Source organism: Pristiophorus japonicus, chromosome 3 (assembly GCF_044704955.1).
Source record: "Pristiophorus japonicus isolate sPriJap1 chromosome 3, sPriJap1.hap1, whole genome shotgun sequence".
In the NCBI taxonomy this organism is placed as follows: domain Eukaryota; kingdom Metazoa; phylum Chordata; class Chondrichthyes; family Pristiophoridae; genus Pristiophorus; species Pristiophorus japonicus.
Window position 1 is genome coordinate 290,046,966 of NC_091979.1, and position 22,920 is coordinate 290,069,885.

At 44.6% G+C, this 22,920-nt stretch overlaps 1 protein-coding gene across 2 annotated transcripts in view; it reads left to right on the forward strand.

Moving 5' to 3' along the window:
- LOC139260324 (adhesion G protein-coupled receptor A3) overlaps nucleotides 1-22,920 on the forward strand; it is an 841,088-nt gene that overhangs the window by 123,106 nt on the left and 695,062 nt on the right. For both annotated transcript variants that reach the window (XM_070876798.1, XM_070876800.1), the window contains exon 2: nucleotides 18,035-18,106. In XM_070876798.1, the coding sequence (XP_070732899.1) occupies nucleotides 18,035-18,106 (72 nt within the window). The remainder of the gene's footprint in view (nucleotides 1-18,034; nucleotides 18,107-22,920) is intronic.

The following is a 22,920-nucleotide window of genomic DNA, read 5'->3' on the forward strand; positions in this document are numbered from 1 at the left end:
CCATGGCCTTCACTGCTCAGGGCCTAGCTGCAAACCTTGGCCTTTAAGAAGACCAGGGACCAGTTGGCTCGTTAACAGCAAATCATCAGAGGAGAATATTCCCGTCCAAACTCCGCTCCCTACTCACACCGTTGCAAACTGCCGATTCCGGCCATACAATACCGCTGGTCGCCATTTAAAAAAAAAATCACTGAATTTTGAGCGGCGGAAATGGCGGCCAAAAAGCGGTAGGTGAGTACCGTTTCTACACCCCCATGTCCTAACAAACTTTTGTTTCAAAAATAAATTCCCTAACCTTTCCCTTTGTTCTTTGGGTGAAGTTTTAAATTTATGCCCTCCAGTTAGTGACTCACTACCAGTGGAATTCGTTCTTTCCTTATTTACTTTATTAAAACCCATTATAGTTCTGAACATCTCTATCAGATCTCCATTTCACCTTCTCTGCTCTAGCGAAATGTGCACTAGTTTCTCTATTCTCTCTTCATAACTAAAGCCTTTCATCCCTGTTATCGTCTTAATGAATGTTCGCTGGCAGAACAGCAGAGAAACTGAATTTAAGGTGCTATGGGAATCCTGCATTATAACTTGCAAGCTGACAAGATACTTTACTTTCTGCTCAGTCTGTGCTGGACAGTAACTCTGCCCGGCTAAATGGTTGGCATGTGTAATTCGGTCGCTCGCTATTCATAATTCATGCATAATGTATCTAGTTCCATTGAAGGTTCTTTGTTTCCTGCTGCATTTTCCTGCTTAGTTAATGGATCGGCTCTTATGGCTACAGTGCCAGGTTTCAATAGCTGTCAGCAAGGATTCTACCTTCAACAAAGCAACCACAGGCTCCTTTACTTTAAACTCACAAGTACATAAAATAATTCATTTTATTCCGCCCAAAATAAATTTAGAAAGTCATGGAGAAATGGCTCTTAATAACAGATGCCCATATGTGATGATAATATACTTTGAATGTCATAATGCTGTACCAAAATGATCATCATACTTTGAGGTGTTCAAAAGATATCTAACTGCCTTGAAATTAGACTCCTTGGGGGCTAAATTGCCCCTTTCTATAGACGCATTAGCGCCTCTGGGGAGCGTGGGAGAAAGGGTCAATAACGCATCCAGAGAAATTGGAGGTTTGGGGCACAGTGTGTCATTCGTGCTGCGCCCCATCATTTGCACCCCAGGCTGGCACATGCACAGTGATGACGTCATCACCGTACGCGCCCGACCCCTCATTGCCCTGCACTGGTCCCTTTGCGGCCCGCGGGGAAAATTGCCCCGCAGGCAGCGAAGATGGCGCCGGCCAAAGTCACCCAGTCGCAAAGGACATCTGCCACCGGGGCGCCCTTTAAAGGGGAGGCCGTTTGCGCCGTGGGCCATCATATTTTTCTGTCAGCCAACTCTTCAGTCGGCCCGACAATGGGTGCTGGGCTGATGGTCCAGTCGAGGGTATTCTTGGTGACCCAGTGGTGCTGCCAAAGGGACTGCAGAATGCGCGATGGCCCTCCCCTTCAATGGATCTCCACTTAGTGCTGGGCACCGGAGCGTGGCGTTGGACCCAGTGCCTCCCTACCGTCCCAGGAGCACCCCATCTCGGATGCCTAGCACCTCCAATAGTACTCCGTCTCCGTTGAGGGGCCGAAGGGCCGAATTCCACGCCGGGGTAGGAACCTCCGGGCCGAGCGATAAATGTTACGGCCCCAGAAGGTTACCATCTCCAAACGGGGCGCGGGACAATTTCGGCCCCTTTGACTATTGTGTGAATGCTTAATATGTTTCTACGTAATAATTTTTTCTGCTGTTTTAATGGAGACACTATTTTAAGTGGGTTAGTCTCTCAATTTAAAAGAGCAGAGAGGATTTTTATAAGGAGACATTAAAAGCATCTGTGTACTAAAAGTCAACAAGCCCAATTTCCAGCCAAATGTTTCATTAATACTGAATGCTACTGGAGAGAGTGCACACTTATGGCTATGATGATCAAAGGGGAAACAACCTAAATTGCCGAATAGGACCTTATGTCACATGCGATTGTTAAAACAAACTGCACACATGCCAGCCACTGTATTTTTGCTGCACAGTTTCCAAGAGCAGTTGCAATAGCATAATACTAGAATAAGTGTTTGATAAACACCACTAAAGTACCAGTGCCGGGTGAGAGGCATGATTTGGGCAGATGGCACATGTGTCATCTTCAGCTTTCAGAAACCCAAGAGGCTTTTAAACAGTTGAGTTTTTCTAAATCTCAGGATTATGTCTTTATTCGCCTCCCATTTGCTACTATAAATAGGATATTAGACAATAACTCAATGCTGGTGTACTGTTGACATTCTCTGAGCTTCTCTCTTGTGCTTTATGATATCAGAACTACTCAATTAATTGCTGCCTTGTAACCCCCTGCCAGTATTTTATTACCTCATATATGTAATTACTTACAGAATGTTACTCTGATGACTGTAACTAAAATGATGCATAATATTTATCCTCTCAATGTGTTTTCAAGGGTGAAAGTAGAATTGCATGCCTAGAATATGAATGCAACATTTATGCTAAATAGTTCTAAATTCTGTAAGTTGCTGGCTGACATTATTACCTTTGCTAAGCCACAGTACAGAAGAATTGTTGTTTTGGAAAGTTAGTTCCCAGGAGAGTATCATAAAATATACAACAACAGTATAGTCTAGAAATGGCAACAAATGATGTGGGCTAAAACAAGAAAAAAAAATGCTTTTCACAACTGTCAGTTTATTTCCAGCTGCTGCGATCTGGTGCTGCGATTCGGAAAGTGGCATTGTTGCTACAAGTCTTGTTAATTTTATTGCTGTAATTTAAATTTTAATACTGGTGATTAACTGCTGAAAACAACATTAGCACTTCTGCACCAAGACAAAATAACATTTAGGCATTCTGTGTGGTTGATTTGATAATTTGTCGGCCTCCAGAATTGATATTCCAAATGTATGAAAATCACGAAGGAGTGTTCACACATTTTGGTCATTAGCACCAGCCATGCAATGATCCACATTAATTTGCAGAAGGTTTCACCAGGAGACATGTTCCTGTCAAACAAGCACATCACCAGTGATGATGTTCTGTGGTTTCTTGCATTTCTGGGGTTCTATTCAGCATTAATGGATAGATTATTGAAATATAATTGGATGTTGAGCAGAAATTAATCTGTTGGATCCTATAGCTTAAAAATATTCACATTTTCAGAAAATATTCAGGTTTTCAAAGTGGTTCTGCATTAGAAATATTTCTAATGTGAATGTGCAATTTCTATTGGGTAGTAGGTAGACCCTAGATGAATTGTAACACTTGGCTATAATCCTGTGTTTGATTTGCTCAATCCCCTTATGGCATCAATCCCTATCCATTGATACATTAGAAATGTACAGAAGTATAATTTTGTTGAAATGAACTGGCATAAATCAAACTTTTTAATGAGAACTGCAGAGCTCTATACTTGAATAATAAAGCATCACTTTATTAAAGGCAGTATTTATGCATCTATTCCTTTTGTTGTATATTTAAGTTTAAAAAGTGGCATCACCTTTTTGTTTTCACTCACCACATGTTTATACAGCTCACCCTGGCACTCCTAGAATGGACACTCCTTTTCCAGCCCTTCTTTTACTCCACGCTTTTCACCTCTTTCCAACCCCCTCCCCGCCCACCCCCCCGCCCCCGGCCTCATCCTGCCCCATATTGACAATTGGTTCAAATGATAATAAATGAGGAGTTTGTTTCAACTTTTGTTTGATACTGCAGGCAGCATTGCTAAATATAAAGTTAAGTACAATCACCTAGAAATTGCGTTTGGAGGCTTGCCACCCACATACGCAAGAAAACGGCGTACTTAACTTGTGTCTCTGTATCTCCGGACTCTTGCGGTCCTGGGCCTGCAGGCATATGCCTGCGTAAAGGCCCACGGATCGAAAGGGCACATGCAGTTAGCAAGTGTCCCTCGGGTCATATGGGCCAGATCAACCAATGACAAATTATGCTTGTATTCCTTTTATATTCCTATTATATTATGAGACACCATAATCATGACCATCTTTAAGAAAGGGGACAAATCTAATGGCGGTTTTTACAGAGAAGTTTCCCTGCTGTCTATCACAGTGAAAGTCATCGCAAGAATTCTCTTCAATCGCCTTCTCCCTGTGGCTGAAGAGCTCCTCCCAGAGTCACAATGTGGATTCCACCCACTAAGGGGGCACAATGGACATGATCTTCACCGCACATCAAACTCAAGAGAAATGCAGGGAACAACAGCAACCTCTGTACATGGCCTTCTTTGAACATGAGGGATTATGGAGCGTCCTCTTTAAATTCATCTGCCCTCAAAAGTTTGTCACCATCCTCTGTCTGTTTGATGATGACATGCAGGCCGTGATCCTGACCGACGGATCCACCACAGTACGGACCCAATTCATGTACGGACCGGGTTCAAGCAAGGCTGTGTCATCGCACCCATACTCTTCTCGATCTTCCTTGCTGCAGTGCTCCATCTCACCGGCAGTAAGCTCCCCACTGGAGTGGAGCTAATCTACAGAACAAACGATAAGTGTTCAACCTCCGTCGCCTTCAGACCAGATCCAAGGTCATTCCATCCTCTGTCATTGAATTACAGTATGCAGATAACATTTGCGTCTGCGCACACTCGGAGGCCGAACTCCAAATCATCGTCAACACTTTCACCATAGCGTATGAGAGCATAGGCCTTACACTAAACATCCATAAGACAAAGGTTCTCTACCAACATGCCCCCGCCACACAGTACTGCCCCCCGATTATCAAAATGCACAATGAGGCCTTGGACAACGTGGAACATTTTCCATACCTCGGGAGCCTACTATCAACAAGGGCAGATGTCGATGACTAGATCCAACACTGCCTTCAGAGTGCCAGTGCAGCCTTCGGTCGCCTGAGGAAGAGAGTGTTTGAAAACCAGGACCTCAAACCCGGCATCAAGCTCATGGTCTACAGAGCAGCAGTGATACCCACCCTCTTATCTGCTTCAGAGACATGGACTATATACAGCAGGCACATCAAAACACTGGAGAAGTACTACCTACGCTGCCTCCGCCAGATCCTGCAATTCCAATTGGCAGAATAGGCGCACCAACATCATTGTTCTCGCTCAGACCAACATCCTCAGCATCGAAGCATTGACAACGTTCGATCAGCTCTGACGGATGGGCCACATCGTCCTCATGCCCGATACGGGATTCCCAAAACAAACACTCTACTCGAGCTCCAACACGGCAAACAAGCCCCAGGTGGGCAGAGGAAATGCTTCAAGGACATCCTCAAGACTTCGTTGAAAAAGTACAACATCCCCAGCAACATCTGGGAATACCTGGCCGAAGACCGCTGAAAGTGGAAGTGAAGAATCCGGGAAGGCACCAAACACCTCGTGTCTCTTCGCCGGGTGCAAGCGGAAGAAGCTCACCACAACCCAAGCGCTCCAACCAACTTCCCCTCAACTACTGTCTGCACTGCCTGTGACAGAGACTGTAGGTTCTGCATCGGACTCATCAGTTACCTGAGATCTCATTTTTAGTGTGAAAGCAAGTCATCCTCAAATCTGAGGGACTGCCAAAAATGGGGAGTCCATAAGCAGAATAGAAATCACCTAATAAATAACATTTGACAACACTGAAATAAAAATAAATGATCATGGGTTAAAAATGAATTAAAATACCCTTTAATTAAACATTTAAAATATAAATTACATTTTTGGAAAAATAAATATAAACATTTTTAATTGGGACAAAAATAATCTAAGCTCATTTTAAATGTAAGCGAATGTTTAAATCATTTAAAAATATATATTTTAACATTTATTTTAACACTTATGCTAGTAAAAGAAGTCCTCACACTGGCTTTTACCAGTCGTAAGGGTTTTGTGGGTATTCGCTGGGCAGTAGTTGGGCAAATAGCACAGCTCTGTGCCAGCCAAAGTGAATTTACAGAGGATGCGTACGATCTGTCAAGTTTCAAGTTCCGGGTATTGGCGCATGCACAGCACATGCGGAAACCCGGAACTTACGGGGCTATTCACAACAGCTACGACGGATTACGCTGTGCGGACGTCATCATCGGCCCCGTAACTTCCGGGCCATTGTTGGGGGCTACATACGAGATTTTGTTTTATAGACTGAACAACAAATCAATAATGAAACTGTCTTTTATTTTGCTATTAATACTTTAAGATTTCTGTTGCATATTTCTATGTTTTAGTTTAGTTTTAGTTTAGCTACCTCTTTGAAGGAATATTATTATTTGAAGGAATTGATATTATTGGATAGATTTTGAATGTATTAACCAAGACAGGAAACCATGTTCAGGGCCTTGGCTTCTGTTGACCTAAATTGTATTTTCAGAGAATCAAAACTAATTAAGAATCTTTGAAGATTGGTTCAGACCAGCTAAATTTAGTAAACATTTGAATGCTTCTTCCGAGTTAATGGCCGGTATTACAGCTGGATAAACAATATTCACTGTTATTTTATGATAACCCCAGTAATTATTTCTTCACATTGAGTTCTGCTCTTTAATATTGTTTCCATATTGTCACAAGAACCAAATGCTTCTTTCAGTCAGAAACATTGACCTTTCCAAGGGCTAAAGCTAAAATAAATACATATATGCACTGAAGAGCTTTCTCTTCCAGTGTGCTCTTTTTCTGAACAATTTGTTTTTGGATTTTACCAATGGAAGGTTTTACACAATTTGCTTCAGGTCTTCAGCATGAATTCAACTTTGAGTACAGTGCTGACCTTTTAGGTCCAGGCATCTGTTTCAGAGAAGGTCATCATGTTTGTGTAACCTTATGCAATTGTCTTTTGTGGCCATGTACTGTTTAAATTGATTGCTAGTTTTATTTAAATTAAGTAACCAGTGAATTACCCTCTCTGACTGAATTTCAGTGTTTTTAGTCTTCACACCAGATTATCAAAGATACCCTATATCATGAATGTGTCACACTGGTGTAAGCCTCAAAGGAAATGGGGGCATGAATGGAAAGGAGTGTTCAATGAAATGCAAAAGCTCCAAACAAGTGCAGATTGTGTGATTGTGTTTGTCATTGCAGAATCAAGGGCTGTAAAATGGCATTGCATATAGGGGTGATGGGCCTTATAATAGTTTTATTTGTTTAGTAACTTTAAATTGAAATCTCATCTCAAACTTTAATTCATGCCAGGTTGAATATCCACCAACCATTTCATGACTAAATGGAAAAACCCCTTTTGCTTGGTAGTACCTTTCCTTCCAATATGATGCTTGGCATGTCCAGCCAATTCATAGGAGAACCCGGGCGCAGCTCTGCCTCTGTGCATCATTGACAGTGTTGCAGCACTTCAATGCTGTAGTGCACTGACAGCACTATGCTAGATTAAACTTCAAATCTAATGTGGCCATGATCCCTTTCGAGATCCCAGCTAAAAACATGTCATGAGTGATGTTACCAGACCTGGTCCATCTCATTGGGCCGGATAACGCGCTGGGCGGGCTTAATAGGCCCCATTAAGGTAAGTTTACTTTCAACAGCGGATGGAGTCAGCAGTGGGGTCGCGACATGCCATGGATACCGCCTGCACCGGACCCACCCAGGTAGGCAAAATTCCAGCCTTGGACTTTTCAACTTGGAAACAAGGTGTCTGATAGGATAATCTGGAATACTACTTTAAATTAAGTAGTGAGAGTAGGACGAGGGGAGGCAGGTTAAAACCAGTAAAAGATGTCAGGCGGTTGTTCTACATTCAGAAAGTGATCATTGCTTGAAATAGACTTCCGAGTGCAATGGTGGAAGCACAAACCCTGGGGTCCTATAAGGAACAATTCTCTGCAGCAATAGGAGGAGTGTAGGATTGTTCTGGATGGATGTATTAAGATGGGCTGAATAGCTGCCTTGATCTGTAATTATCTTGTGATCATTGATGTGACAAGATGAATCTTAGATGTAATTTAAAGCTTCAAATAGAGGTTGACTGTTGCAAGGTGATTTATCTCATCCGCAGCATTGATATGCCACCACAGCTGGATGAGTTAACGCATCGATGGAGCAGGAATAGACATTCATCGTTTACTACTTTCAACAAGATCATAATGTCTACTTTAGCAAAACAGTGGCTACTACTTATTATTTATTACTTTGTACTTATTGCCACTTTCTTTTCCATCAATCACCAGGTAAACAATTGATTAACAATTAAATATTTTAAGTAAATCCTACCTTGGGCCGGGGAAGGCAGCGGGCCGGCCTGTATGGGAAGCCATTCGGCATGGGATAGGGGCGGCCAGCAAAGACGCATCGGGAGGCTGGGGGGGAGGGGGTGTGGGGGAAGGGAGGGAGGGAGAGGAAAGGCAGGGCTCTATGACATCGGGAGGGAGAAACATAGAAACATAGAAAATAGGTGCAGGAGCAGGCCATTCAGTCCTTCGAGCCTGCGCCACCTTATTTTCTATTGCAACTTCAGTACCCGACTCCAGCCTTCTCTCCATACTCCCTGATCCCCTTAGCCATAAAAAGTTTCTTCTCATCTCGGTCCGAAATGGCTTACCCCTTATCCTTAGACTGTGACCCCTGGTTCTGGACTTCCCCAACATCGGGAACATTCTTCCTGCATCTAACCTGTCCAGTTCCATCAAAATTTTATATGTTTCTATGAGATCCCCTCTCATTCTTCTAAATTCCAGTGAGTATAAGCCTAGCCAATCCAGTCTTTCTTCATATGTCAGTCCTGCCATCCCGGGAATCAGTCTGGTGAACCTCCGCTGCACTCCCTCAATAGCAAGCACGTCCTTCCTCAGATTAGGAGACCAAAACTGCACACAATACTCCAGGTTTGGTCACAAGGAAGGAAAGGCTGGGCTCCACGGCATCGGGAGGGAGGGAGAGGAAAGGCTGGGCCGACGGCATCGGGAGGGGGGAGAGGAAAGGCTGGGCTCCACGGCATTGGGAGGGGGGGAGAGGAAAGGCTGGGCCGACGGCATTGGGAGGGAGGGAGAGGAAAGGCTGGGCTCCACGGCATTGGGAGGGAGGGAGGGAGGGAGGGAGAGGAAAGGCTGGGCCGACGGCATTGGGAGGGAGGGAGAGGAAAGGCTGGGCTCCACGGCATCGGGAGGGAGGGAGAGGAAAGGCTGGGCTCCACAGCATTGGGAGGGGGGGAGAGGAAAGGCTGGGCCGACGGCATCGGGAGGGGGGGAGAGGAAAGGCTGGGCCGATGGCATCGAGAGGGGGGGAGAGGAAAGGCTGGGCCGATGGCATCGGGAGGGGGGGAGAGGAAAGGCTGGGCCGACAGCATCGGGAGGGGGGGAGAGGAAAGGCTGGGCCGATGGCATCGGGAGGGGGGGAGAGGAAAGGCTGGGCCGATGGCATCGGGAGGGGGGGAGAGGAAAGGCTGGGCCGATGGCATCGGGAGGGGGGGAGAGGAAAGGCTGGGCCGATGGCATCGGGAGGGGGGGAGAGGAAAGGCTGGGCCGACGGCATCGGGAGGGGGGGGAAAGGAAAGGCAGGGCTCCACGGCATCGGGAGGGGGGGAGAGGAAAGGCTGGGCCGACGGCATCGGGAGGGGGGGAGAGGAAAGGCTGGGCTCCACGGCATCGGGAGAGGGGGAGAGGAAAGGCTGGGCTCCACGGCATCGGGAGGGGGGGAGAGGAAAGGCTGGGCTCCACGGCATCGGGAGGGGGGGAGAGGAAAGGCTGGGCCGACGGCATCGGGAGGGGGGGAGAGGAAAGGCTGGGCTCCACGACATCGGGAGAGGGGGAGGGGAAAGGCTGGGCTCCACGGCATCGGGAGAGGGGGAGGGGAAAGGCTGGGCTCCACGGCATCGGGAAGGAGGGAGAGGAAAGGCTGGGCTCCACGGCATCGGGAGGGAGGGAGAGGAAAGGCTGGGCCGATGGCATCGGGAGGGGGGGAATGGAAAGGCTGGGCCGATGGCATCGGGAGGGGGGGAGAGGAAAGGCTGGGCCGACGGCATCGGGAGGGGGGGAGAGGAAAGGCTGGGCTCCACGGCATCTCGAGTAGGGTTCTGACAGCCTGGGCTACACTCAGATGCAGGCGATCATTTGGCCACGGCTAGGGGCGGCGAACATCAGGTCCTGCTGACAGCTTGCAGGACACGCTGGGAGGGTGAGGAGCATGCGCGCAGACTCCATTGTGCATGCGGACAGCTGCCGGCAGTGTTTTCAGCGCAGGGCTGTAGCTCCGACCCCCCACTCCACCATGGACGCAGCGTCAGGACCCGGGACACTCGGCAGAGGGGCCAGGATACTAAAAGTTTTTGGCGCCCTTTCCAGCGCACAAAGTCGGCACACACAAGGTTGGCCAAAATTGGGCCCTTATTAACTATTACTAATGGAAAATGACTCATTTTGAATGATAAGTTTCTAAGAAATGAACTAGGCACCACCATTGAATTAAACATTGAGCTGGAAAACCAAATGAAGATAACGGAAATCTGCTATACTAATTATGTGAAACACGAGAGGGGAAGATTGAAGAAAAAACATTGAAGACATCTCGCTTGCACCATTTAAATTCATTTCCAGAACCCACCAACTACTTTTATCTCTGCCCTGTCTTGGCACAAAGGTTGAATAGGCCAACCCATTGAGCCACATTTGCATTCACTGTACTAAAGGCAGCTGTTTAACAAATGAAATCAAATTTGAAGTGCTCCATCATTGTCTCCCTTCTTGTCCTGTCTGTTCTGTGAGTGTTGGCAAGCTGTTTGACTGTGGAGACCATCATAAACAAATATGATTGCATTTACAAAAGTGCACTTTCCAGCAGTGGTCACTGGATAGCGACGAAAGATTTCCCGAGAGGCACCGAGGCCAATTATATCATCCCTACTGCCATCTATTGAGATCAGCGAATCAAGCACAGACTGGGGATTGAACTGAACAGCATGCGATATTAACAAGTACAAACCACTGCACTGCTGAAGTACTCCAATCCAATTACTTACATACTGCCAACAAATGTCCCATAATTAAATGTTCGACATTTGCCAACGAAACCCATCTTAAAAAGCTATATAACCTGCTTGTGTAATCGAAAAGCTACATGATATAGATATAGAAATAAAGCCTCCTTCATTGGTGCTGCCAGTTTATTCTTAACTATTGCTTGGAAAAATAAGTGAGATTTTGATTTAAATATAAAAAGGCCCTTTTGGGAAGGGAACAAAGCCAGAAGAACTGTTACTTTTGCTACAAGTGACATCACTCACTAGTAACCACGCAATTTCAACAATTTATGTATGATGTACATTAAAGGTTTGACAAATATTTTTTGTGAAGACAATACCCCCTTTGGCTATCAACTTTACTTTTTTGGACATTCGATACCTGAAGGATCATTAGTTCTTTTAATATATTCAACTTAAATGTTCTCATTTTATGTAAGTTTTCCATTTTTGATTTACTGTTACTTAAGAAACAGTGGTTTGTCTATCAGGCATTGTCTTGTTCCCTACGGAAATCCAGTAAACCAATAATATATTTTCTGTACACTTTTCATTCAAACATTGAGCTAGATTAAACAAAAAGTACATTTAATCACTGTATTTTGGAATGAACTGCAGAAGTTATTATTATGCTGTACATTCTATTTGGTGCAGAATTGCTGCTGTATTTTGCCTATGTTGGGTGGTGGAAGATTGAATAACTGAGACATTGCTGCCATTTGTTTCAGACCAGGTCACATCAAGATGTATGTTTTCCCATGCATGTCATACATAAAGGCATGTAACACATTATAATGAAGAACACATGAGTAAAACTACCTAATTCAAAGATCTGGAGATTCAGAGCATCTCTCAATAGCAGTGCCCAGAACATAGTGGAGTGAGGGTGGGGTAGGTGTTGCAACTCCCTTATTTCCATTCTGCAAATACCTTTTTTAAAAATATATTGTTCTTTTACAAAATTAAGGCAGTTGTGAGTCTAACTATATACCTCATCATTATAATAAGGAATGGAATTTTACTGTGATAGTAGATAACCAATATTTGAAGCAATTGGAGAGCTTTTCCTATCCAGGACCGCTAATCAGAGATATTAGTGGTCTTAGAACTGAGCTGGATCAATAAACTGTGCAGAACAAGAATGTACTATCTTGTTCGATCGCAATATTTTGATGAAACGTTTGGGCAGCTTCACCACAGCAATCTGTGGAAGGTACAACGATTGAAACAAGGGGGGGAGGAATGTGGTTGTTTAGCACCACATTTAATTTAATAAGTATTTATTTTGTAACTGAGAATGTACCGAGGACAAGGTGACTCACTTGAGCTTCAGAAGTAAACTGAAAGGATTAGTTTACCAGAGTGTGGTGGGTCTGAAGCAAACGTGATCACCACAGATAGTTAGAAATGATTTGATTCAACCTTGATTGTCCATGTTGGATAGCATAAGATCATTATTGTTACCATTATTAAATGCTATTGCATATGATAGATACCCTTTTGAAACACAAATCTCTGTAATAGAATTTGCAGTTATCATAGGCTCTATGAACTTTTGCATTGCTCTATGAAACCATCAAGCTGGGGCAGTCCTCCTAAAGCAATAAGTCCCTGAACACCACTTGTTGCAGGATGTAACAAAATTAATCACATCTTTTTCTTATTCTTAGTAAAAGAAGTCTTGTTGGTATGAGTGGAAAGGGAGAAGTAATTGAAAACTAGGGTAAAATGTTCATAATGGTAAAGTGCACCACAAGAAAGGCAGGAAATTCTGCATTGTATACCGTGGAACATGTTGATCAGGAGTAAAGCAAATCAGAACATGTATTTATATGGCAGTTTTTACATCCTCAGTACATCCCATCGTGCTTTTTTAAAATTCATTCACAGGACATGGGTGTCGCTGGCAAGGCCAGCATTTATTGCGCAACCCTAATTGTCCTTGAGAAGGTGATGTCTTGAATCGCTGCAGTCTGTGTGGTGAAGGTACTTTCACAGGGAGTGAGTTCCAGGATTTTGACCCAGCGACGATGAAGGAATGCCGAAATACTTCCAAGTTAGGATGGTGTGTGACTTGGAGGGGAACTTGCAGGTGATGGTGTTCCCATGCGCCTGCTGCCCTTGTCCTTCTTGGTGGTAGAGGCCGCGGGTTTGGGAGGTGTTGCCCAAGAAGCTTTGGCGCATTGCTGCAGTATATGTTGGTCCCTTAGAAGATGAGAAGGGGGATTTAATAATGGGAAATGTGGAAATGGCTGAGACCTTAAATAATTATTTTGCTTCAGTCTTCACAGTGGAAGACACAAAAACCATGTTTAAAAATTGCTGGTCACGGGAGTGTGGGAAGGAAGGACCTTGAGATAATCACTATCACTAGGGGGGTAGTGCTGGACAGGCGAATGGGACTCAAGGTAGACAAGTCCCCTGGTCCTGATGAAATGCATCCCAGGGTATTAAAAGAGATGGCGGAAGTTATAGCAGATGCATTCGTTATAATCTACCAAAATTCTCTGGATTCTGGGGAGGTACCAGCGGATTGGAAAGCAGCTAATGTAACGCCTCTGTTTAAAAAAAGGGGGCAGACAAAAGGCAGGTAACTATAGGCCGGTTAGTTTAACATCTGTAATGGGGAAAATGCTTGAAGCTATCATTAAGGAAGAAATAGCGGGACATCCAGATAGGAATAGTGCAATCAAGCAGACGCAACATGGATTCATGAAGGAGAAATCATGTTGAACTAATTTATTGGAATTCTTTGAGGATATAACGAGCATGGTGGATAGAGATGTACCGATGGATGTGGTGTATTTAGATTTCCAAAAGCATTCGATAAGTGCCACACAAAAGGTTACTGCAGAAGATAAAGGTACACGGAGTCAGAGGAAATGTATTAGCATGGATAGAGAATTGACTGGCGAACAGAAAGCAGAGAGTCGGGATAAATGGGTCCTTTTCGGGTTGGAAATCGGTGGTTAGTGGTGTGCCACAGGAATCAGTGCTGGGATCACAACTGTTTACAATATACATAGATGACCTGGAAGAGGGGACAGAGTGTAGTGTAACAAAATTTGCAGATGACACAAAGATTAGTGGGAAAGCGGGTTGTGTAGAGGACACAGAGAGGCTGCAAAGAGATTTAGATAGGTTAAGCGAATGGGCTAAGGTTTGGCAGATGGAAAAAGTGAGGTCATCCACCTTGGGGAAAAAAAAACAGTAAAAGGGAATATTATTTGAATGGGGAAAAATTACAACATGCTGCGGTGCAGAGGGACCTGGGGGTCCTTGCGCATGAATCCCAAAAAGTTAGTTTGCAGGTGCAGCAGGTAATCAGGAAGGCGAATGGAATGTTGGCCTTCATTGCGAGAGGGATGGAGTACAAAAGCAGGGAGGTCCTACTGCAACTGTACAGGGTATTGGTGAGGCCGCACCTGGAGTACTGAGTGCAGTTTTGGTCACCTTACTTCAGGAAGGATATACTAGCTTTGGAGGGGGTACAGAGACGATTCACTTTGCTCATTCCGGAGATGAGAGGGTTACCTTATGATGATAGATTGAGTAGACTGGGTCTTTACTCGTTGGAGTTCAGAAGGATGAGGGGTGATCTTATAGAAACATTTAAAATCATGAAAGGGATCGACAAGATAGAGGCGGAGAGGTTGTTTCCACTGGTCGGGGAGACTAGAACTAGGGGGCACAGCCTCAAAATACGGGGGAGCCAATTTAAAACTGAGTTGAGAAGGAATTTCTTCTCCCAGAGGGTTGTGAATCTGTGGAATTCTCTGCCCAAGGAAGCAGTTGAGGCTAGCTCATTGAATGTATTCAAATCACAGATAGATAGATTTTTAACCAATAAGGGAATTAAGGGTTACGGGGAGCGGGCGGATAAGTGGAGCTGAGTCCACGGCCAGATCAACCATGATCTTGTTGAATGGCGGAGCAGGCTCGAGGGGCTAGATGGCCTACTCCTGTTCATAATTCTTATGTTCTTATGTTCTTATACCTTGGGCCATAAATTGCGGTCTCTTCGCGTGTGTATGATGTGCACATGTGCCCGAAGAGGCCCAGCAAGTTGCGGGTTTAGACGCGCAAAGCGCATGCGTCGAACCATGGCACTTGCAAATTGTCAAAATGTCTTTTGACAGATCCAACGCATATGTAAGTAAAGGGCCTCCACGGTCGGAGATTTGTTCTATTTGCCCAACTATTTGGCCAGCGAACGTCCTTAAAACTCTTATGCCTTACGCCTGATTTTACCAGCATAAGAGTTTTAAAAGATAGAAAAATTAAATGTTATCACTAATTTTTATAAATAAAATCCCTGTCCGTTAAGATAAGTTTATTTTCAACCCCATCAAAATATTTCAAAAACATTTTCAAAAAAATATTTTTTTTCCTAAAACATTCAATTTCAATAAATGTTAAATATGTGAACTGTTTTTTTAATTTATTGCATTGTGTTTCTGTGTTTTGGGGGGTATTCTCATTTTTAGTAATCGGAGCTCATACAAATGGAACTCACCATTATTATCAGTTATTATAAATTGGTGATCCAGGCCCACGTGACCCCAGGATGTACTTAAGTTCTTGTGATGCATGGCTCTCTGCACTGGGTTGCGCATCTCGGCCTCAGACTGGAAGTGTTTGTTCCTCCAGAACCATCAGGTACTTTTGTAAAACAAAATTTGGCCGGAGGCATCCGCCCGCAGGAAGGCTCCGACTGCAATTTTTGGCCCAATATATTTCCAAGTTAGGATGGTGTGTGACTTGGAGGAGAACTTGGAGTTGGTGGGGTTCCCATGCACCTGCTGCCCTTGTCCTTCTAGGTGGTAGAGGTTGTGGGTCAGGAGGTGCTTTCGAAGAAGCCTAGGCAAGTTGTTGCAGTGCATCTTGTAGATGATACACACTGCAGCCATGGTTCGCGGTGGTGGAGGGAGTGCATGTTTAAATCATCTCAGCCAAGAAATGTTTCTGAAGTCTTGTCACCGTTGTTATTACGTAGGACTACATAGGATATACAGCACAGAAGCGGGCCATTCGGCCCAACCAGTCCATGCCGGTATTTATGATCCACTCGAGCCTCCTCCCTTGATTCCTCATCTAAATCTATCAGCATACCTATAATCCTTTCTCCCTCATATGCTTGTCTAGCCTTCCCTTAAATGCATCTATAATATTCACTTCAACCACTCCGCGTGGTAGCGAGTTTCACATTCTCATCACTCTTTGGGTAAAGAATTTTCTTCTAAATTCCCTATTGGATTTCTTGGTGACTATCTTATATTGATGGCCTCTAGTTATGCTCTTCCCCACAAGTGGAAATATTCTCTCTGTATCCACTCTTTCAAAAGTTTTCATAATTTTAAAGACCTCTATTAGGTCACCCTTTAGCCTTCTTTGTCAAGAGAAAAGTGACCCAGCCTGTTCATCCTTTCCTGATATGTATTCCCTCGCATTTCTGGTATAATTCTTGTAAATCTTCTCTGCACCCTTGCCAGAACCTCTATATCCTTTTTATAATATGGCGACCAGAACTGTACGCAGTATTCCAAGAGTGATCGAAACAAGGTTCGATACAGGTTTAGCATAACTTCCCCATTTTTGAATTCTTTTTGTCTCGAAATAAACCCTAATGCTTGGTTTGCTCCTTTATGGCCTTGCTAACCTGTGTCGCAACTTTTATTGATTTGTGTATTTGTACTCTGAGATCCATTTGTTCCTCTACCCCACCTAGACTCTCACCCACCAAGTAATAAGTGACTTCCCTATTCTTCGTACCAAAATGTAATACCTCACATTTATCTGTGTTGAGCTTCATTTGCCAATTTTATGCCCATTCTGCAAGTTTATTAATGTCCTCCTGTAATTTGTTGTAGCACTCCTCAGTTTTGACTCGCCCCAATTTGGTGTCATCCGCAAATTTAGAAATCGTGTTTTTGATTCTAAATCGTTGATATCATAGGCTGTCCCTCAAAACGAGGATGACTTGCTTCCATGTCAAAAAATAGGATAAATTGACAGGTGTTTCGAATGAAGAACCCGAACTACATCCTCAAGGGTGGAAGATGCCTGTGCGTGGATTTTTTTAACGTGTGGTGGCCGTTGCACACCAGCCACCACACGGGCTTGACAAAGCTAGGTCTTGGTCCAGTGGCAAGGACACCCAAGACAACTGGAGACCTGCTCTGCTGCACATGCCTAGTGCGCACACGTATCGCAGTATGGGCTGGCCCGTGCTGGCCCTTGGCCCCTGGCCCCGAACTCACGCCTCCCCTGGGCCCCGATCACATTCCTCCACAGTCTCTCATAGCTCCTTCGCCCCGATCTCGCTGCTCCTGCTGCATCTGCCCACGCTCCAATCACTGACCTGGATCTTGCTAATGTCACTCTTCGCTGCCGTTGCCCTTCTGCACCAGTTCGTGCTGTACCTTGCACTGGCATGCCTCCGCGCTGCCCATGGCCGCCGCTCACCACCCCTTTTATGGCCCTGACCTGCCACTGATGGTCTCTCACAGGTCGGGGCCTCCACGCTGTAATCATTGATATAAACTGTGAGCAACACTGGTCCCAGCACTTATCCTTGTCGAACACCAACACCACTACCCACCTTCTGAACCTGTAATAACATTTGTGCACAGCATGGTGCCACAAACAGGAAATAATATAAATGGCCAATTAATTTGTTTTGATGGATTGGTTGAACATTTATTTCCCTAAAATGTTATACCTTCATTTTTACAGCGAATATTAATGCATTAGTTCTTGTCCCTTCATCTGATTGAACCAAATCAATCCGAACTGAAGCTGATTTCTTCATTATTATAAAATACAGTTAAATATATGTAGAGTTTCTAATATATAACCATGTGAAACTTTGGGCTATTAAGTTGAACCTAATGTGCATTTAATAGATTTTAGATCTATAAACCTATTGCATTTTAGTAAAAGTTCAATTTATTCATTTTATGGTGACATAAAAAGTAATTTTTAGTGCATCAGCTCATTTACCGTTCTGCATTACTATGTTAACTATATTTTCTACTGACTTTTCACAGGATTCTGAGCAACAACAAGATCTCACTGCTGAAGAATGGTTCTTTCTTTGGCCTGCGCTCTCTGGAGAGACTGTGAGTAACTGATCACTATACCTTGTTCAGCTACACTTAATGTGTGCAACATTTTTTTTAAACTGTCCAATGATTGATAGGCGATCAAAATGAAGGCATTTTAAAAATGTTATTTTTCTTTGTGTGCGAGGGAGCATGACTGGCAACTGGCCAACGAATAGGATGGGAGGTGATTGGTGATAGTCTTTGAGAAAAATATGCAGGAAATCGCTGGTAATTTTAAGCAAAATAAACTCCAATTCATGAGGTGAATGAATGCCATTGCACTCTACTGTTTTTCTTTCAAGAGTAAAGTTTTATTAGTATTTTAACTCTTCAGGGACTAACATTTGTTCCCAATGCCATTGCTATAAGGCATTGTTAAGATGCAAGATTTCTGACAAACATATTTGTGAAATACCATATGGGACAATGCACTTTTTTTCCCAAATGTTTTTGCTCAAATTTTTGTAACTTATTTTCTCAGCTGCCTTTATCTCAGACTCATTCAAGAAGACAAGCTTCAAAGTCTGTGCTTCTGCCCTGAACTACACACTGAGGCTGGTGTCCAAGAGTGATTGGAATTCCTTATCTCTGAGAAGCACTTCCCGATAGTAGCTCCCGTCCCCTTGATGACTCATAGTGATTAGAGCTTACTATATGTATTGCATCCTGATTTTACCACGACATGGATTAATATATCGGTGTATTATAAATCCATCAGGCTGGCCCTGTATGATTATTCCTGAAAGTTATTTCTAACCGTGCATTTCATCATACACGTGTCTCAAAGTTATTTCTCAATTTCTTTTTTAAAAACTGTAGCAGCAGCACTCCTTGCATAAAGATAAGTAAGAATCTCCTAAAGCCCAATTGAAATTTGGTTGGCTTAATCAGACTGAGCCAAATTCATATTTTGCTTCTAAAAGCCAGTGGATAGCATTTTTTTTTTAATTCATCTGCAACTGCTGCTGAACTGCTGTTGTTTTGTTGAAAATGTTGAACATTATTAGTTCTGCAGGTTTCTACGCACTGTCATATCAGCATCCCCCTTAAAACTGCCATCACCTCCTCCTCCAAAAAACCCACCCTTGACCCCTGTCTTTGCAAACTGCTAGCCCATCTAAAACCTCCCTTTCCACTCCAAATTCCTTGAAAATAATGTCACCTCTCAGATTTGGGCCCCTCTCACTCACAACTCCCTATCTGAATTCTTCAGATCATTTTCCATCACTCTCACAGCATCTCAATGGCCCTGATCAAAGTCAGGAGATCACATGGTTTCAGATGGGGTGGAGAGTATATTGTGATATACAATATCACAATTGTGTGAGACAGGCTGGATAGACCCAAAGGGCCTTTACCTGTCTGTCATTGTTTGTATGTTCGTAAAATCAAGAACCACATCCTCTGTGATTGTGACCATGCTGCATTATTGCTTCTCAATCTTTCAGCATTCGCCTCTTACTCCCACACTATAACCTTAGGAGGCCTCCGAAGATCTATACTTGCCCCCCTTAATTTCCTCGTCTACATGATGTACTTTGGAAACATTATTCACATAGGGTGAGCTTCCGCATGTATGCTGATAACACCCAGCTCTACCTTTCCATCACTTCACTCGATCTTTCCATTCCCTCTGTGCTGTCAGACTGCTTGTTCCACATTCAATCTTGGATGAGCTGCAATTTCCTTCAACCAAACATTGAGAGGACCAAAGCCATAGGGGCAGAAATTTGGTTGTTTAACGCCACCATTAGCGCCAGAGAGGGGGGCTCGGGACTGCCCGAGCGCCGCCCTGTCAACTGCTGCCGCCAACTTCAGTGAAGGTTTTAGCAGCAGCGCTGATAGTTTGCGCTGTGCTCACTAGCGCCGCCCAGTCAGTGACATCACCGAGTGCAACGCCCTCGAAGTCCCCCATTTGCAAAATGTACTTTTTTGCCCATGGTAGCGCCTGCCGCTGACGCCGGCGGGGGAAAGCAGTCGGTCCAGCGATGATCCCGGGGCGATATTGTCCAGAGTACAAGGTAAGTGCTGAAATTTCAGTTTTAAACTTCTATTTATTTGTTGCAGCAGTGGGGAAGTGTGGGTAATGTTTATTGAAATTTTCACCAGGATTTTTTTTCATCTTCAGGAACTAGGCTGCCGGCATCCTAGCGGCAAAATATTGAGTAGGCCTCCTTGCGCTATCTCTCCGTTAGTGCCTGAAGAGAAGTGTGGAATGCTTCTCATAGCGCTCCACTCTTCTCTTGGGGCGATACAACTGAATATCCCACTTTGAGGCGGTAGACTCAAAGTGGGCGAAACTGAATTTCTAGCCCAAGTCCTCAGCTGTATTCCATATCCTTACCACATTCTCTATTGTCTTCCCTGGAACTGTGTTGGGCTGAACCAGACTGTTAGTAATCTTGGTGTCCTGTTTGACTCTGAGCTGAGTTTCTGATCTCATATCCTCTCCACCACAAGGGCCGCCCACTTCCACCTTCATAGCACTTTCTGCCTCCATCCCTACCTCAACCCAACCTTCACTGGAATCTTCATCGGTGCCTTGGTCACCACAAACTGCTTTCCCATCTAGCCTCTTATCCTTTGCTCTCTGAAAACATCAGCTCTTCCAAAGCACTGCTTCCTGGATCTTATCTTGTACTGAGTCCCACTCGCTAATGAACCTTGTCCTCAGTGACCTTCTCCAGTCCTCCAACATGTCAAATTTAAAATGCTCATCCTAATTAAACCCCTCCATACCCTCATCTGTCTCTACTTCTGGTCCCTCCACCAGCCCTACAATGCCTCCCAAATAGCATGCCTTCAACCACCTTGGCACTACACTCAGGAATTCCCTCCCTAACCCCCCACACCTTTTTTAAAGACCTCCTTAAAACCCACATCTTTGATCACATTTTTTGGTCACCCACAATATAAAAGCTTCTTTGGCTCAGCATCCATGTTTTTCCTTGGATGACTGAAACATCTTGGACTTTTGTTATGTTAAAGGCACTTATACATGCATCGTCATCATAGGCGATCCCTCAAACGAGGATGACTTGCTTCCACACCAAAAGGGCTGAGTTCACAGATGTTTCAATGAAAGACCCGATATTCCAGTCCTGAATTCCAGGGATGGAAGATGCCTGTGCATGGATTTTTTTAACATGTGGTGACCGTTGCACACCAGCCACCACATGGGCTTGACAGAGCTAGGTCTAATATGCTGAGTGCTTGATAAGTTATGGAAGTTGAGACTGATTTTGGGAAGTTACATTTTTAAGGCGGAGAATTCTGGTTGCGCCTCTGTTGCAGCGTTAATCTGGACGGAGGGGTAAATTTTGCGCCGGTAAATGGATTGCATCTGCCGCCACAAAATTCAGCAGTTTGAAGCAGAGCACTCTTTTAGAGTGCTAGGCCAGCTGAGCAAGCAAAATTCCTGAGCTAAACAACCGGCCTCGGAGCACCATAAGAGAGGCCTCAAGGGGAAAAATAAACTGAAAAAAAATCAAAAACATTCCCAATACATAGTTCACGCCACTACAACATAAATTGCAAAAAACCTTTTAAAAAGTCACACTTGCCTGAGGTCACCATTGCTTACCTCATTGCGGCTGCTACAGGTTGGAACGGCAGCTTCCACAGGTGTTCCCAGCAGAGCACTCTATGAAGCGCTACGGGTCAGGCGGTAGCCAAAAATCGAGTTGGTGTTGCAACCAGGAGCGTTGCACACCGACTCGCCACTTCCGGGTGGTAATGCTTCGCACCCCCTCGAAACCGGCACCAAATGTCCCGGTGGGATGGTGGAAGCTGGCCACCCGCCCACCTGGAAGTGCTTATCACCGCCATTTCCGCCCCTCTGGAGCGCTAGCATGGGCGACAGAAGACTGAAAATCCTGTCCTAAGTGCCTTACTGACTCCCTGGATACAACAGAAACAAGTCATCCCTGAGTTAGACTCTCAGGATGACTGCACACCTGCTCCCTTGACAGCCTCTCAATCATTGCAACTTGTTGAAGCCACACAGCCAGCTGGGCCAGACAGTCCTGACTAAAACTGAGTTCCAGTAGTCTGCAGCCAGATCCCTCAACAGCCAGAACCCCTCGAGGTTGCCCACCATGGCCACCTCAAGTGCTCTCAGTGGAAGTTCAGTAGCTTTCCACATTGCAAGCTGTAGCCATTATGGAACCACCTCACGGGAGCATTGGAATAGATAAAGAAGCACATAAGGCAGGCACTAGGGCTTTACTGGTGTTTGTTAATTCTCTCTGTTCTATATAAGAATTTGTCAAATGAAGAATGCTTAAGTATGGTGGAATAATAAACCTTATTTTGGAATGCTTGGTCTTGATATTCTTAGTGAAGTCCGAGCACACCCATCAAGTTGTACCAATTGAGGGCTTTCAGTTGGTGGATGTAACACTGGGTGAGATGGAAGGAGGGACTGCTCGTGCATTGGGGAGGGACTCCTCAAGAGAAGCTCTCTTCAGTAATTTGCAACCTGAGATCTCTGACAGGCAGCTGCACTGCTGGGTATCCCTCTTCTTCTGGAGCCTCTACCTCCTCGGCCCCTTTTTGTTGTTCCTATTCCAGTTCCTCCTCCTCTGGTGACATCAAGGCTTCCCCCTTTGTAATGTGAAATTGTGAAGCATGCAACAGATAACCACAATGCATGAGACTCACACTCTGGGCTGTACTGAAGGATGCCTCCAGAGCCTTTGCTTTAAGAGCCCTATGGTCTACTCTCTGCCAGCACTCTGGTAGTTGTATGGCTCTCAATGCAGCGATGCTCCACATCTGTGCCCAAGTTCCTGACAGGAGTCACGAGCCAGCTGTTGAGAGGATACCCC